Genomic DNA, 17,628 nt, shown 5'->3' with positions numbered 1-17,628 from the left:
CTCTATGAACTGCTTTTTATGCTGGCACACACAGAAAGGACTACTGCCATGATCTCCCCCCCCCCTTTGGGTGAGAGGCACAGTCTCTTCAGTTTAGTTGGTTCGGTGTTAAAGGATGTTACTGCAGCAGCCCTTGTTGCTTTGAGATTCAACAACATTCTGATGCAACATTCAGGTCTTAAAATGGCCTGTCACAAGTTATATCTGTGCATTAAAGGTCCAGTGTTTAACATTTATGAGGATCTATTGGCAGAAATTGAATATAATATTCATTGGTACGTTTTCATTAGTGTATAATGACCTGCATATAAGAATCATTGTGTTTTCGTCATCAGTTTTTATCTACAGACCATGGTCACCTTTCATGGAGTCTGCCATGTTTCTACAGAATGGACAGATCAAACACCGGCTGTAGGGCCTTTCGTGTTTTTCACAAGTTTCGCTGCCTCCATAGTTTCTCCTACACATATTACAGACTGTTCTCATTAGTTGCAATCTGCAACTTCACCACTAGATGCCACTAAATCCTACACACTGGTCCTTTAAAGGAGACACAAAACCTTAATAACATGATCTTGTTGAGGACCGCTCATTCTTGATAAAAATGGTTCATTCAAAGTTAACAAAACGACAATAATTCTTATTTTCAGGTTATTATACATGAATGAAAACATACCTATGAGTATCGTATTCTATTCCTGCCAATAGATCCTCCTAAATGTTACACACTGGACCATTAATGCACAGATATTCATAGACAGCTATTCATTTTGGCCAACAATGAGGTAGCACATGTGGCCTGCATTGACAGCTAAGAGCAAAATCTTAGCTGTGGTCTTTAGAGACTTACTGTAAACAGTTCGGTATGAGTTAGTGACATTAACTCAGTCTGATCTGTAAACAGGAAAATATGAATGGCTTGAACACTACAGCAGCTTGGCAACATGTAACTACAGTCTGGCACAACCTGTCCTCACGCACACAGACACTAATTAGAGACGAGGAGCAGCTGGCGGAGCAGACAGCGTGTGAGAGCTGATTAGTGATGAGCCACAGGTGTGACAAACAGGGGTGCACACCTGGTGGACAGGTGAGGAATTACATACACACAGGCAGATAAACTAGAGAGAGCATGAGAGAAGAAGGAGAGCAGAACAGCGGTGGATAGTTGCAAAAAGTGCACAAAGTGTAAAAGAATAGATTGACATTTTGGGAAGAAGAAGATTGATACTACTCTCTTTAAAAAGATAGTGGATGAGTACTGTAGTGTACCATAAACAAAATCTGCCTACTATCACCTCTACATTTTACTAATCAACATGTTTGAGCATGTCTATTGAATCTATACACAAATAGAAATGTAGAAATGACAAGGTGGTGGTAGTGGCTCTTTTCTTCTGTTATATATTATGTTATAATTATATTGTGTTGTTATATATTTTGCATATCTCGAAACTTGTAAGCTTTCCTGTCATAGAGAAATTATGTGGATGCAGTTGTTAATTAGGTGCCTTAAAGGTCCAGTGTGTAAGATTAGGTGGTATCTAGAGGTGTAGGGCCAGATTGCAACTGACTCGCTTCACTCTCGCCTTCCAAGCAAGAGGAAGAAACAGCAGAAAAACGCCCCATCTAAAGCCAGTGTTTGCTTTGTCCGTTCTGGGCTACTGCAGAAACATGGTGGTTTGACACTGCAGCATCTGTAGATATAAAAGGCTCATTGAAAGATAAAAACACAACAATTCTTATTTTCTATTTATTATACACAAATGAAAACATATCTTTGAATATTATATTTAATTTCTGCCTATAGATCCTCATAAATGTTACACACTGGACCGTAAATGATTTAGACGATAAAATAAGATAAGATGTGCCTTTATTGACACAGCAGCATAGGGGGAAATTTAGTGTAAAAATGCCAAAAATACTAAGTAAATATATTATAAAGCTATAATAGAAAATAGAAAGACTATTATTACAAATGTATGCACTATGGGCAGTATGCAAGTAAGAAATATGGCGTACAAACATATTTAAACAGTGTTAAGTAAACTGTACGCTATTGTTCATGTGATTGACCCAGCTATTATTATTCCCCTGCTCAGGTCAATCAGTGAGAAGTATACATTCCTTCAAGTATTTTTCTTGTCTGATTTTTAATCAACCTGTAAATTGCACAGAAAGTCACACTTAATCAAGTTCTTACTTAAGTGCAGATAAACAGAATGACCCTTTAATTTTTAAGCACAGGGAACTGCATGGTGCATGTGTTTACCACTAAGTGGCACTGATGGGTAGGCTGTAGAAATGAGTAAACCTGCAAGAAAAGTGAAAGGAAAAAAAGTCCTTACAATAACAAATGTCTGATGAAAACTGTTGGGTCATTCAGACGAACAGATGAAAGAAACAGTGAATCACCCACTAAGTCTTTTTTTTTTATTATGTCATTGATGTAACCTGATGGTACTGTGTGTTAAAAAAAGTTTAGTGTGGTGAAAAAAGGGGGAGAGGAAGACTCAGTCCCACCAGCTTCACTCCTCCTCTGCCAGCACACATCTGCTGCTGAGGAGATGGGACACTGATCCAGAGAGGATCAGTTTAATGGAGATCGCTCTGCACAGCATGGCTGACGACATCAGTGTGCTGTGAAAGGGGAAGTGGACGGAAATCTCCAACTGGAGAGTTTTTATGTTTACCTTCTCTTTGGCTCAGCTGGTGCTTTCTCTTAAACTTGGGGTGATGTCCCACTGCTGGTGCAGGCAGGTCCTGCTCGGTGTGGAACTGGGCATGCTGGTGGTGGTCCTGGTGGCCGGCAGCACAGGACAGATCCATGACAGGAGGGAGGCAGGCTCGTCCTGCTACGGAGGATTTGACCTATACTTTGTTTTGGACAAGTGAGTGCTACTGCTTTTACTTGATGACAGAGGAAGGCTTTTAATGTGCATGACTCATCTTATTTGAAGACACAGGTGCAAACATTCAAGATAATCTCCAGTGACATTAATGGGCTACAACTTAAAAACTATGTGCAACTGTGCAGGTTTTGTCTCTGTGGTGTTTATCTTGTTGTGTACAATGAAAATAGTCATAACTGCCAAAACAAAGCCCAGGTCCTGTTGAACCCAGCTGCAACACGTGGATCTAATATGTTTATTTTTAAACGCTTAAAGTAGAGAGCGGAAGAAACATTTAGTCAGCAGATCGGGTGATTTTTTTTGTGCTAAAATATGTGGTGTATATCTACCAAAGCATTTTACAGCTCCATTGCTTTCCAATTGCTGAAACTGAGGAGTAAACCAATAAATAGAACTGCAGTTCAGTGTCATTCTGCCCTGTAACAAACTAGGTATGCAACGAACAATGATTGATCTGATTATTTTCTTGATTAACTGATTATTGTTTTGGGATATAAAATGTCATAAAATAGTGAAAAATGCCAGCAGTTTCCCAGAGTCCTAGTGTGATCCTAGACCTAGTCCATGTCTTGTTCTGTCCGACCAACAGTTTAAGACTCAAAGATATTCAGTTTGCGATGATATAAATCATAAAAAACGGAAAATCCCAACTAACTTAAATGATGAATTGTTTATGAGAATAGTCATAGATTCATTTTCTATCAAGAAATCAATTAGTCTAATTAAACTAATTGTATCAGCTCTATTTGCAATAAAGTGTCATTTTATTGACGAAACTCAAGACCAGAGTGAATGCCCATGTGAGCGCAGACATAAGGGTTAAATTACACTCTCCATTAAACTGTCGCCAAGCTCATGTGAAGCTCCTGAACATCATGTGTTGTTGTTTTGTTGGCCAGGTCATAGTCAACATTCAGCGTGAGCAACTTAAAATGAGTAAGAATTGACAGAAAGTGTGTTTACACAATGATGAAGTGCACTGCAGGGATTCCTGTTGTCATACTGCGGCCACATTTCACCAACAGGAGCTCTCATCCCCGGTTTCAGCTCTTTGCATCAGTCTGCAGAACCCTTTCTCCATTAGAGCCAGATGTTCCAAAGATCTTGAGTTTTTGGCTCTCTGTGTGCTGGGACTCACATCACAGAATAAATGAAAACATAAGTGAGAGGGAGGAAGAAGAAGAGAGGCAGCAGTGCAATGTGAGAAGGCTGCTGAGGTTTTTGCATATTTGCCTCACAGTTCTCTCTAATTACTGATTAATGACGTCCGCATGCATTCTTCTTCTGATCGTTTTTGTTGAGTTGACACCTGGTTTCAAAATCTAGATCTTGACACAAAGTTGAGCTCATCGGAGAAAATGACGTGGCACTTCAGTTTGTGTTTGACATTTAAAAATGAGCAAGCAGAAGGAAATATAAACGTTAAAACTCACTGGCCTCTCTAGGTGAAGTTTCACTATGATGAATACATAGATGTCCACTTACATTATGTATCAATGCTAATAGTTCATAGCACATATAGAGGATTGCAGCCAAGCAGCTACAAGTCACAACTGCATACTAACCACTACAAGGGATACTAGTTTGGTTATTTAATCATTTTTCTTCCAATATTGCTAAATAATCTGTGAAATAAATAGCTGATTCCAACCTCTCAAATGGGGAAAATCCATACTTTTCTTTGTCTTTATCTATTCTATCGTTCTATCACTTTCAAGAAGATGTCACTTTGAGATCTGGGAATTTAAGATCGCCATTTCCTCTATTATATGGTATTCTATAGAATCAGCAGATTAATTAATAATGTAATATCATTATAGCTGTAGCCCTATATTAAGTTTTAATGTTAATGCAGTGTAACAATGATCCTCTGAGCTTTAAAGGGCCATTCCACCATTTTATACATGATTTCAATCTGTCTGCATGGAAATAAAATTTTAAAAAGTACTTTTTTAAATGCTTTGACTAGATGCAGTGTTTTGTCTAGTTGGAGCTCTCGTACAAGTTTTGACTTATGGTTAGTGTTCAACTATCTCCACAGGACTATTAAACTTACTGTACTAAAATTACAAACGTATAAAAAACCTGGAGGAGGTTTAGGATCGCTACAGATCTCTTATTACATGTTCATTCATGAAACCAGACAGTTAATTTGTCTTCCTTGAATCTTCTCAGGTCTGGCAGTGTGCAACATTACTGGAATGAGATATATTACTTTGTTGACCACCTGGCTCACAAGTTTATCAGGTAGGTCCACACAGAAACATCAAGTTTAAAGAGAAAAGGTGTAAAACATGACAGTTGCCTCTTCTTTTTTTTTTCCAGTCCTCAGCTGCGGATGTCTTTTATAGTATTTTCAACAGAAGGAAGGACTCTCATGGCACTAACAGAAGACAGGTACAAACATATACCATTGTCAGACATCTTAATGATTCTCATTTCATTTCAACTAATATATATTTTTATTCTCTGGAACGTGTGAATGATCAGAGAGCAGATTCGGGCCGGACTGGAGGAGCTGCGCATGGTGCAGCCAGGTGGAGACACTTTCATGCACAGAGGTTTTCAAAGAGTAAGCCATCTGTTAAGTTAATGGGAAACTAATCCTGCTTACCCATCAGTATGGCATCTAAGTTTTTTAAATTAGCCTCATTTAAATTTATAGCCACTGACGCCTCAAAACTTCTCCCTCAGGCCAGCGAGCAAATATACTACGGTACTGGAGATGGTGAGTAGAACATTTTCCTTTTTAACACTTAATAATTTCTTCTACTGATGGAGTCGTTATCCATTAATCAGAGCTCAATTTAAACAGATGGAAGAATCATCATATGAAGAATAAAATAACAACCAGCTGCCCTTTCCATCACACGACAATTGTGTGTGTTTTTGTTTTTTAAATGTTAGGCTCACGTTGATTCTTATTTTCAAAAATAAGACTATAAAAATAAGGCTAATTTGTCTCTTGACTTTCAGGTTACCGGACAGCCAGTGTCATCATTGCCCTGACGGATGGTGAACTGAGAGAGAATCAGTTTGATCTTGCACAAAGAGAGGTGACATGAAAACCAGTTGAGCTTTTTACAATTATATGAAAGGTGTTAGCATCATTTAAACATCGTCAATGTTTAAAGGAGAGTTAACATCTTCTCAAACCTACCCTTTCCCTAAAAGATCATTATAATGCATGATGTAACTTGTATGCATCATATTGCTTGTTTCCCCCCCACTATGTTACTTAAAGAGTAAAACACTGATACAGTTACATACTGCAGGAAGATGTTGCTATATCGCCCTCTTTGGGTGAAAAACCTCCCGGCTTGTTGTGCTTGTGGCCACATCCCTCTCAGTGATGTCACAGCAGATGTTTTCCAGCAGCTGTCAGTGGCAGCATCCCTGATGGAAGTGTGGCCATAAGAGCAGTGATTCCTTGTTTTTTACTGTTGCTTATTTGTTGTTTGTTTGTGTGTTGATTTTAGGCCAGCAGAGCGCGGCAGTTGGGCGCCACTGTGTACTGTGTGGGAGTAAAAGACTTCAATGAAACACAGGTAAATCAATCCGTCTACCGTCAGTCAGAAGAGGAATCAATTAATCATCCAAACAATAAGACATCCAAATCTTATTTCTTGACAGCTTTCAACAATAGCTGACAGTAAGGACCATGTTTTCCCTGTGAATGATGGATTTGAGGCGCTACAAGGCGTAATTGACTCAGTATGAAAGACTTTAATATTACAAGATGCATATTACTGATTAAAATACCTCATTACAAAACTGTATCTACTGCACCTTTAGTTCTTATTGTTATATTATTATTTTCTCTGTCAGATCCTGAAGAGGTCCTGCATTGAGATCCTGGCTGTGGAGCCCTCCAGCATCTGTGAAGGAGGTAAAGAGCAACAACCACAGAGGAAAAACACAAAAACACAATAGCCTACAATATACTGTACAAATACCTGTGATATAATACTGCTAGTTACATACATGCATTATTATATACAGTATATATATTTATCAGAAATACACATTGCATAACCTACTGTGAGGAAAAATGATATAAATGGTAAATTTAATCCCACTTCAGAATCTTTCCAGGTGGTTGTTAAAGGAAATGGTTTCCTTCACGCTCGAGACGTACAGAAAGTCCTCTGCAGCTTTCGCATCAATGACACAGTCACTTTGAGTAAGTACATGCTCCAGGGTTGTCATTCACTAACTTTAGTTTTACTTTTACATAAACCATTGTAATGAGAAATGTGCAAAGTGTTGCTGGTAGTGACAAACCCACATTCCTCCTAACTCTGCAGTCCCTCTCAGCTCTACAGAGCATTTTAGCGTCATTCAGCTCTTTATTTCGTTTTGTTTTGTTTTTACGGCTGGCAGTGCTACCTCCTCAACACCAAAGAGGAAACAGACAAAGTTAGCGACCAGCTGGTAAACACTGTGGAGCATTTGGCAGTTAGAGAGCCAGATATTTCCCTCAGGAAATGGTGGAGACTGAAACAAAGCTAAAAGGAGAGTGAATATTGGCTAATGAAGTCTGCTGGATGTGTAAATAGGCAAATCTGTGCTAACATGTTCACAATATAAACTTAACGGGGCCATAATATGAGAGCTTGTTGAGTTCTGAACCCAAGAGGCAAAAAAACAGAACAAAAACAAACCCATAAACACAATTTCTGCATTGCACAATACAATCAGTCTAAACCAAACCTGTGGCAAACTTGTTGGATGAGGAACTAAATTTGAGTTACTTACTTATAATGTGATAACGTGTGTTATTGAATCATAACTGAAGGGTGTAAATGTACTTAAAGGAACAGTTTGTCATTTTGGGAAATACATTTGCGTTTTTGCCAAGAGTTGGATGGAATAATCGTTACACTCTCAGTGCGCTGTACGCTAAATATAATATATACAGCTAGTCGTTAGTTAGCTTGGTTTAGCATAAAAGAAAAAAAGGGGGGAAAGGAGGGAAAATTCCCTTTTTTTTTGATACAGTGGTAAAGAGGGTGGACTAAATCACTGTTTATCCTAATAGAAGAACGTTAATATGTGTGAATAAGTTGAGCAACAAGCCTCTTCCTCTGTCGTCCACATTATATTATACAATATACTGTGATGTGATCAACAGAAGACAACAACAGTGTAGGTGTGTGAATCAAACTATTAATAGAGAGAATAGAAAAGCAGCAGTTTTCTCAGCAGCCATCTATATCATTGTGCCAAGTTTGTTTTGGCCATTCAGATGGGGATAGGTTGGGGAGAGCAGCTCTTTGTGGCTCACAATGATTTAAATCCCCGTCCTCCCCAAAAACCATCAGCACCGTCTTCCCCTGCTTGAAATCAGCTGGTTTAACACTCAACGCTTCTCAGATGTCTGAAAGGGAATGTGGATCTCATCAGGAACGAGCACTGTCTTTGCGCACACTAGACGCTCACTCAGCCAGGGTAAATAAACCACAACCCTCCCTCATTTGCTTCATTTTCCATAAGGAGAGGAAGTCCAGGAATTTAATAACAAAAAGAATATTTTGAGTCTTGAATCTCTGCAAGTTTTTAGGACTGGTAGAGAAAAGCCAAGTAAACTTTTCCTTTTTGCTTCACTCTTTCACAAATGATCCTGATCCTGACTTACTTTTCTTACTATGTACAGTAAACTCTCAAATCACATCATACCAACATATCACGATACTCTATTTCCACAGTGAAAAGACCTTTGGTTGTGAGAGATGTCTACCTTTTATGCCCAGCTCCTGTTCTGGAAAAAGAGGGAACGTAAGTGATTACTGTTCTGAGCGTCTGGCTCATATATATTTCATGATCCACAACATCAAGGATCAAGGACATCATTGCTCTTCTCATGACAGTTTTAGCAACCTATACAGTTTTACATGAAAATGACTAATGACATGACAAATTACTTAAACTTTAAATATAAACATCAAATATTATTTTTAATTTATAACAAAATGAAGCAAATTATCATCACTTTCATTTACCATCTCAACAGGTCTGCCACTCTCCACGTCAGCATGAATAATGGCCTGAGCTTCATATCAAGCTCTGTCACAATTACTGCAGTCTCTTGTGTAAGTACAGCAAGATGGTCCTGAAAAGCTGAACTCTCACATAAGCTTATGGCTGAAAGTACTCTACGAACATCAGTGTAGACTTTGTCATTATGTGACTTTGTCTAAAGCAGTGATTCCCAACCAGGACATTTAATTCCATGTCATTAGTGACCTGAACACTGACAACATGCTATATGACTAAAATATGTAACATTTTCTATCTAGTCTTGGTTGAAAGTGAAAGTTGTATCAATATAGAATAAACATATGAAATACTTTCTTATGTCAAGTTGTGTACAGGTTTGGTGTTGGTAGTTACCTCTTAGTCTGGTTAATGTGGTATTTTCTGTCATTTTATCCAGCAAATGCACATCTGTTTGTTACTCTCTATTTTCCCTTCCAGTCTGATGGGACCTTTGTGGCCATAGCTCTGCTCATCCTGATGCTCCTGCTCACCATCGCTCTGCTGTGGTGGTTCTGGCCTCTCTGTTGCACTGTGGTACGACAGCCATCTTGAATCTTTCACTCTGAAGAACATACAAATGTGGCAAATGTGTTTATGTTACAACACACCAGCCATCCTTTGAGGCTGACAATGCATATTTATTTTTTTGCAGGTCATTCACGAGCCACCTCCTCCAGTAATAGAGGACCTGTCTGTAAGTGGTTTCATTTTTTATTCTCCTCGTAATGACTCAGTTCTTGGCACAAGTATTCATTTATTTACAACACATGTGCTCTTCAGCTGTAGTATCATCTATTTGCTTTACTCTTGTAAACATTAATACTGTTTCCTTCTTCTTTAGGATGACGAGGATGGTTTTCCCAAGAAGAGGTGGCCTACAGTGGATGCCTCGTACTATGGAGGACGTGGTGTTGGAGGCATCAAGAGAATGGAGGTAGAAAGAGAGATAGGAACCCAGATAGGAAATAAATCAATATGTAATAATAATGGTGAACTGTAACCAAGTGAGTTATTGCTTTTATAAAACGGCTATTATTATTAATAATTCATCATTCTCAGCTTCATTCTACACAGTATAAATTAATCTATTCGAGCTCGGTGACGATGCCAAAATAGCTTAAACTAAAGAATAGGCCTCAAGTGTGATTAATTTAATGTTTCCTTTATTTAACCAAAGTGTCATTAAGATTAAAATCCTGTCCAAGAGAGCAGCATGAAACCATTGTTACAACAGTAAATACAAACAGCCTAAACAGGCCAAGGCAATTGTCACACAGTAAAAGTATAAAGAGTATAAACAACAGTTGAGATGCATTAACAAATATTAGTTTCCAAAACTCAAATCAAACAATACATTTTAATTTAGAAACAAACACTGATCAAGAGTGCCAGATTTAAACTCATCGGAGATAATACTTTCTTTCTTACTTTTCTTATCAAACCATAATTTTAAGCCTCTATACCTTCTTTTGTAAAGAAACTAAATTATTTTTCTTTCAATATAAAAATCCCAATAATGAAATCTTTTTTAAAAAATTGTAAAATTAAATCTACTGTGTCCATCATCTGGCTTCAGGTTCATAGACGAAACACGTGGCGACCTTGAATCTCACACACTTAAGAACTGTGGAAAGACGGGAGTGAGATCAAACATAAGTACAGCTAGGATACAAAAGGAAACAGGAAGCGACTCACTCCCTAAAAGAGATGAGTATGCAAGTCCATGCTGGAAGAGACTGAGTCACTTAGTTGTTGTGGCTAGTTTGAAGCCAGTGAGAGTCGAGATTATGCCAATTGGCTAGTAAACTGCAAGAATGACAGATCCAGCAAATGTTTGGTAGAATCAAAGAATTGGACCGTTTTAATGTTCGGAGGCGAGAATGTGTACAAGCTCACATGACTCCTTTGTGGTTGTTTCTTTTTGCTGCTCAGGCGAAATGAAGGTGCCAGTGAAATATTTTGTAAAGCTCGGATTTTGCAGCTTGAGATGGTAAAAAGAATCATTTCAATTTGTGTGAGGAAAAGAAATCAAAAGGAAAGCAGTGGAAAAGAAAAGTTTTAGAGTCGTGATGTCAAGAGATTCCTGAGGCAGAGAGACATTGAGAGACTGTAGAATAGAAATGGGACAGAGACGTCTGCAGGTCAAGAGATGAATCTGCTGTCTAAGAGGAAGAAAGTCAAGAGAAAGAATTCACCTCTCAGTGTGAAGTGCTTTTCACACTGGTAGTGCAGTCGAAGGAGTCTGTGCAATGACCTCCAAACGCAGCAATGGAAAATATGCACAACTTCATTTAAGTGCTTTCTCTGCCAAGTTAAAGCTTTCATGGCTTGTCTGTGGCAGCTGCAAGGGAGTAAATCTGAGTTATGAACTCCCAAGGTTGCTTTGACAGTACTGGTTTCACTCTTGACATGATGGCTTGTTCTTGACGTTTGCGTTCGGTAGTGTCACTCTCAGTATCAAGGTTGGGGAAAAAAAGGCTTTTAGTGAAACTTTCTTTACCTGAGAAGGAAGATTACTGAGTTTTTTTTCTCATAAAACAACTTCAAAAGTGAATGCTAATGTCCTCTCAGAGAACATATCCCAAAAATCACATATCTGAAACGTTGGAAAAAAATGTACGCAATTAAACTTTGAGGAAAGGGATCCAACTCCTATTTTCTTGTGGCTTTTGGAAGGCTGGGTTTAATTAAATTCCACGTAGACGAGCCACAAACATCTGGATGTGCAAAGAAAGAGTCGCGTTTCATATGTAAAAATAATGCAGTGAGTTGTTACATAGACTAGCATCATTTAGTTGCAGTCATTGAATGCAGATACAGAGGCATTGATAAAAAAGGGCTTCTCCTGGAATCAGCTCAAATCAGATGGACAGATACATTTGTCTTATCTCTTAACAAGACTGAGAGTCTGGAGCTGTAGCATCTCTATCAGCCTGTACAGACAGCGTGCTAACACAATGGCAATGCCAGCATGCTGATGTTTAGCAGGTTTGATGTTCACCGTGTTCACCATCGTCTGTCAACATGTTAACGTTTGCTAATTAGCACTGAATGTAACTAAGTAGAGCTGAGGCTGATGGGAATGTCATTAGGTATTTGGTCATAAACCGAAGTAATGGACAAATTAAACATTTTAACCAGTTGATGGCGCTGGAGGAAAAGTTAAGGGATCACTAAAGTTATCACACATCATCCTGAGGGTTCACAACAATCCATACAATAGTTGTTGAGATATTTTACCAACAGGTCAAATCACTTGAGTCACACTGCTAACGTGGCTAAAAAATAATCAGAAACACTGCTGCTCACAGATTATGTAGCAAATGTAACCAAATATGATGGCTGATCTCTCTGCAGTATTCCTGTTTTAAACCAGTTTTACTCTAAATGAATGCCTCCTGTTGGTCACTGGTTGCAGCACAGTGCTGAAAGCTTTGGTTTCTGTTCAGGTCCGATGGGGAGATAAAGGCTCAACTGAAGAAGGAGCCAAACTGGAAAAAGCTAAAAATGCTCGAGTTGTGATGCCCGCGGAGGAGTTTGAGCCACCACGGCCTTACTACACCATGCACAAATCTGTCCACCCCCAGAAGTGGTACTCTCCCATCAAGGTGCTCCAGTTGTTTACTTTTTCATTCATTTTAATTGTGATATTTATTAATTTACTCAATCATTCACACAATACTTCTGGGATTCTGTGCATGTTGCTTTTATCTTATCTTAAGTCTGTCATTTTTGACGGGATGTCTGTTCATATTCGACTTATTTTAAGCTTTTTTTAAATCGTCATATCCATGACATGGATTTGGCTTTAAGATTCCTGTTAAATAATAACTTTAATATGTTGAAAAATCTTTCAAATCTCCTGGTCTTCCTCAGTTTGCTGTCATAGAGCTGTATAACTGTCACCAAATGTATTTAACACCATGGATCACATAATGTTAACATATGTAATGTACAGTTCGATGCCAATTCCAGATGTTTTAAAACTTCCTTATGACATCGTCCATCCATTATAACCCAAGAAATATTTCTTTTTCAGTTTTAATGGGAGTGATGTGCTACCAGGAAATGGTTAATAAAATTAGTTTCCTAACTATATTAGTCAGCTGGATGGATGGTAATAAGAACCAGACATGAACTGAGCTAACCCCTGAATATGGAATCTGTTGAGCGGGTGTTATTCCTGACAAAATACATTCTTTGTTTATCTGTCTCTCTACCATATAAAGCGTCCTATACAAGAATCAAAGAGAGACATCTGGAGCACAAAGTGGAGCAGATACAGCCTGGCAGAGTCACAAATAAACACTCAAACTCTGCCTGTTATTTAAAGGATTGTTTTTTGCTGCACTGCTGGCCAATGCACACAAATTATGTTAATATTCTGGTTGTTATCAGAGATCATGGGTATAATATACCATATTTTATTTGAACTGTGATCATCTTTCTGCAGGGAAAACTGGACGCTTTGTGTGTTTTCCTGAGAAAAGGCTATGACAGAGTGTCTGTGATGCGACCTCATCCTGGAGACAAGGTGAGACAAGCCAGAGATAACAGAATAATAGAAAGTCAAGGCGTTTCGATATGATTTCCTCTATGGAGTAATGAAAAACAGCTCTTTTTTTTTTTTTTTTTACCAGCGGTAAGATAAGCACACATTCATTCAAAACAAAGCAATTAATAAGATTGTGAAGTAACTATGTCAACTTTTGGCAGGCAAACGTTTAAGAATTTGCCAGAGCTCAAATTCATGACCTCTGGAAATGAGGGATAAGGAAAGTTTGGATCAAAAAACACACTAGAAACCACATTTAAATCTTATCTGCATGACATTTACCGCTGTTATTCCACATACTAAACATTTTTAAAAAGCCAAAGCTGCATCAAATCCTAGGAATAATGACTGTAAGGAAACCCTCAAGGGATAGTGAGTGGACAAAGGTAAAAACAACTGCAGTATTGTCTGGATGAATGCTCTTGTCTGCAGAAGTCATTAGGAGTTGAAGCTGCCCGCCTCCTCCAGGTCCCAGCGTCAGCACGGCTGGGCTGGCAGGAATTCTGTTTCCTTCCATGACACTCACTAACAGAGGAATTTCCTCTTTCCATCTGTTAAAAGCTGTGCCCTTTCAAACCTGCCAATCGCAGTGCCACGGTGGATTTAGGAATCTTTCAGGGAATACACAGCAGTTTTTTTCTTTACCTTGTCTTTACATACTCATATAGTTGTATAGTAGCATAGTTCATAAACAAAACAATAACCTGTGCTTGCTTTTTGTGCACTGAACTACCTTGTTTGTCTTTATTACAGGGCAAGTGCATAAACTTCACTCGGAGCAAATCCTACCCGGCTCCTCGCTATCCCATCTACAACCATCCCTCCACGCCCGTCTACACCTTGCCCCACAGTTACCAGCGTCGCTCATCAGACGACAGCCACCTCTTCAATTTGCCCCCTTCGCCAACTTCAACGCTCCCCCCTCTGCCTTCCACTCCTCCCCCGTCCTCCACAACCCCTCCCATGTACACGCCACCTCCAAACAGAGCCCTGCCCCCGGCCAACATGAGCCCAGTCTCCACACCCCCGTCTCCAACTGGATCCCTCCCGCCTCCACCTCAGGGTCCTCCCCCATGTAGAGCGCCTCCTCCATCACGCCCTCCTCCACGCCCCAATCATGAGAACCACTGATGATTAAGAGCCAGAAGGTTAAGGAGGAGGATCCAAGCTCAGGATGGAAACCTGAAAAGACCTTCTCACTGTGCCTGTTTGATTACGTCCAGATTGAGAATTAATGAGACTTTATAATGCTGGTGATTCATCGCCAGAAAAATAAAACTTTCAACAATTAAGTTTTCCTCAACAAGTGGCTCACACATGATGTGCCATAAACTAAGACTTTTTTTTTAAGTCTAAAAAATGAATATTTAGTGTAAGTAAGCACAGCTTTGGCTATTACATGCTTTTGGAGCTAAGCAATTTATTCATTTTTCCAGAACACAACTTCCTAATATCAAATCAGACAAATCCATCAAGCATTGCGATGTGCTATGGAGTGGTATGAACTTGTATTTTAGCCTTTGCCTGACATAAATCTTTTGATCTGAAACTACTCGTGCACTGCTTTGCACAGTGAAAAACAATAATCATGAGTTTAAACAGCAGAAAATCTAGTGGCTCAGCCACTGCGTCATGTGTTTTATACATGCAGGTCTGTATATTTTGTGAATGAATGTTCATTAAATCACAGATATATATATATGTATACATCACGTTGCATTAGATGTTTGATTTCCATGGATGATTAAAGGATTTTTTTACTATTTTGACATTTTGGGAAATACACTTTCAAAAGATCAATACCACTGTCATGCCTGTGTTGTCTCTCTGTAGAGTCCCTACAATGAATGCTTAATAAGACAGCTTTTAAAAAAACATCAATAATGAAGTTACATCTTTCTGATATTGAGCATTTTGTTGAAAATGATCAACTTGGAATTAAATCCTAAGTAAGACCCAAACAGACTTTAATCTGTAAAACTGTCTCTTAAAACACAAGAGTTACATCTTTGGCAGCATGTGACTGTCAGGAGCTTGAATTATGTAGCATTGACAAAACTGACCTCTGGAAGATCACCCTGAGACTGATTTAGCAGCCAGAATGACAAACAGCAGTCTTGTGTGTAGTAATTTTTTTTGGTGTACTTAACATTATGATTCCTCATTGTCAGAGGCTTTATAAAAAGTATGAGGCGCCCTGGTTGCTCACCTGGCAGAGCTGGCGCCCCGTGTAGCCAGGCTGAGTTCTTGCTGCAGCGACCATGGATTCAAATCCCGACCTGTGGCCTTTTGCTGCGTCATCCCCTCTCTCTCTAACCCTATCCTGTCACTCTTCAGCTATCACTGTCAGTTAAAAGCCCAAATATACATACATTGTTTATATATATATATATATATATATATATATATATATATATATATATAAAAACATTAATTAATGTGTGTGAAACCACTCCCTTGTTCACTCATGATGTAAATAATAAAATTAATTTTGGGTGAATTCCCTTTCAGTTTCAGGGTACTGGTTATTATTCGTGCTGCCTCACTGTCACCATGGAGCCATTGTTAATGTTATTAGTAACACTTGTGCTTTTACTACTATGACAAGACTATGACCAAAATCCAGACTCAGCTAGTAAATACAGTGCACGATGTAGTTGGGATTTCAGAGACAGCCTATAGGACTTTTATTACTGCATTAAGTTTAATGATATTATGTATTTGTCAGTGTAGCTCCGCCCATGTTCAGCCTGAGCAGAAATCCAGTTAGGAAGAGGAATTAAAAACACCTGTGTGAGTGTGCAGGGCCTTTCGCTTAAAAAAACAACTTTAACTTTGTCCTAACAATGACACTAAAGATGGTTACTGCTGGCTGTGCCCCTCAGCTGTGCCCCTCAGGGATAATAAAGATACAGTATTCTTGTGTTGTGTTAAAGGTCATTCAAATACAGTAAGATGTGTGAATTCAGAAGGCATGTGCTTAAAAGGAATTTATACATTGTTAGTGTAATGGTGCCCTCTCTCTCAATTGTCTGAAGATGTATTCGTGGATACAAACAACTAAAATAAGGCTTCTTTGCTGAGTGGTTGGTTTACGTCTTTGAGGAGTTGAGCTGCAGTTGAGGTTGCTACACCCGGTAAAGATGCCCCCACATACCTACTCCACATGAACAGACCTCGGGCAGCACTAGAAACTTATGGAAAAACTGGAAAGATTTGCATGGAAAAGCACATCTGGGCTGCTGTGCTTTGCCTTCCCTGCTGGCACTGCAGGATGTATGCATAGAGCTAGAATATGGATGGATTAATATAAGGATGAATAAAGTGAAATGATTTATGTACTTTAAAATGTTTGGAGCAAATAGTTTCCATGTAGGGTAAGATGTGTATAGAAAAAAAAATGTAACTTGATAGCAGAGATTATGCAACAAGCCAAAGAGCAGCCAGTCAGCTGACTCTTTATTCCACTCAGATCTACCAAAATAAATCCTATTATATCTTTTCCATGTGTATTTCTTGGTTTCAGTTCTCTCTTCATTTCGAAATGCTTTTGCAGATGCATGCAGACGGACTTGCAGTCCTGCGGGCAGTGAGCTCATGGAGGCGTGTCTGAGAAAACTGCCAGCAGCAGAGGCAGTTGGATAGAAGGCAGACAATAAAATCAAAATCCAACTATGATGCCATGCAGCTCTGGAAGAGATATTTACACAGCTTAACACTTTACCAAGTCCACCAGCAAGAAGAGAAAAGACAGTTGAGGTCACTAAAATGTGTTATTATGCCTCTATTGAAAAGCATTTAACTGCGGTATAAAGAAGTGGGCAAATTAAGTCATTTGGGACCAATTTAAAGTATTTATGTCTATTTTAAAACATTTTTGTCTGTTTGCAGTTTTGTGTTGGCAGAGTTTGTCTTTTTTTTCCTGTCTGTCTAATGAACATATAACATAATAATAAATTCTCTCATTTGCAAAAAGACAACAATGGAGAACACGTCACAGTTGGGAGTATTATTTGTGCAGTGTGTATGAATGTGACTCAATATATGAATGATCAAATCAACCTTTCAGACCCACTAAACCCCTGAATGATTAGTTTGAAATCAGTAGCATAAGGAGAT

General features: G+C 38.8%; 1 protein-coding gene across 1 annotated transcript; it reads left to right on the top strand.

Moving 5' to 3' along the window:
• Positions 1-2,412: 2,412 nt before the first annotated feature.
• On the top strand, positions 2,413-15,320 carry antxr1b (ANTXR cell adhesion molecule 1b). The gene is made up of 18 exons (XM_051411889.1): positions 2,413-2,894; positions 5,091-5,162; positions 5,241-5,312; positions 5,406-5,487; positions 5,610-5,643; positions 5,892-5,971; positions 6,395-6,463; positions 6,549-6,629; positions 6,744-6,804; positions 7,000-7,098; positions 8,624-8,693; positions 8,929-9,007; positions 9,393-9,488; positions 9,607-9,648; positions 9,796-9,888; positions 12,404-12,562; positions 13,408-13,488; positions 14,263-15,320. The coding sequence occupies exons 1-18, from the start codon at positions 2,689-2,691 to the stop codon at positions 14,638-14,640; spliced, it is 1,854 nt and encodes a 617-aa protein (XP_051267849.1). The 5' UTR covers positions 2,413-2,688; the 3' UTR covers positions 14,641-15,320.
• Positions 15,321-17,628: the final 2,308 nt, after the last annotated feature.

The sequence above is a fragment of the Dicentrarchus labrax genome, unplaced genomic scaffold, assembly GCF_905237075.1.
Source record: "Dicentrarchus labrax unplaced genomic scaffold, dlabrax2021, whole genome shotgun sequence".
NCBI lineage: Eukaryota > Metazoa > Chordata > Actinopteri > Moronidae > Dicentrarchus > Dicentrarchus labrax.
This window is presented reverse-complemented; position numbering and strand designations above follow the sequence as displayed.

Excerpts from the sequence above, each read along its gene's own strand:
- antxr1b (XM_051411889.1), top strand. The coding sequence starts at position 2,689 with ATGTTTACCTTCTCTTTGGCTCAGCTGGTGCTTTCTCTTAAACTTGGG. Across the intron at positions 5,644-5,891 it reads ATACTACGGTACTGGAGATG|GTTACCGGACAGCCAGTGTC; the intron begins GTGAGTAGAACA and ends CTTGACTTTCAG. Across the intron at positions 12,563-13,407 it reads AGTGGTACTCTCCCATCAAG|GGAAAACTGGACGCTTTGTG; the intron begins GTGCTCCAGTTG and ends ATCTTTCTGCAG.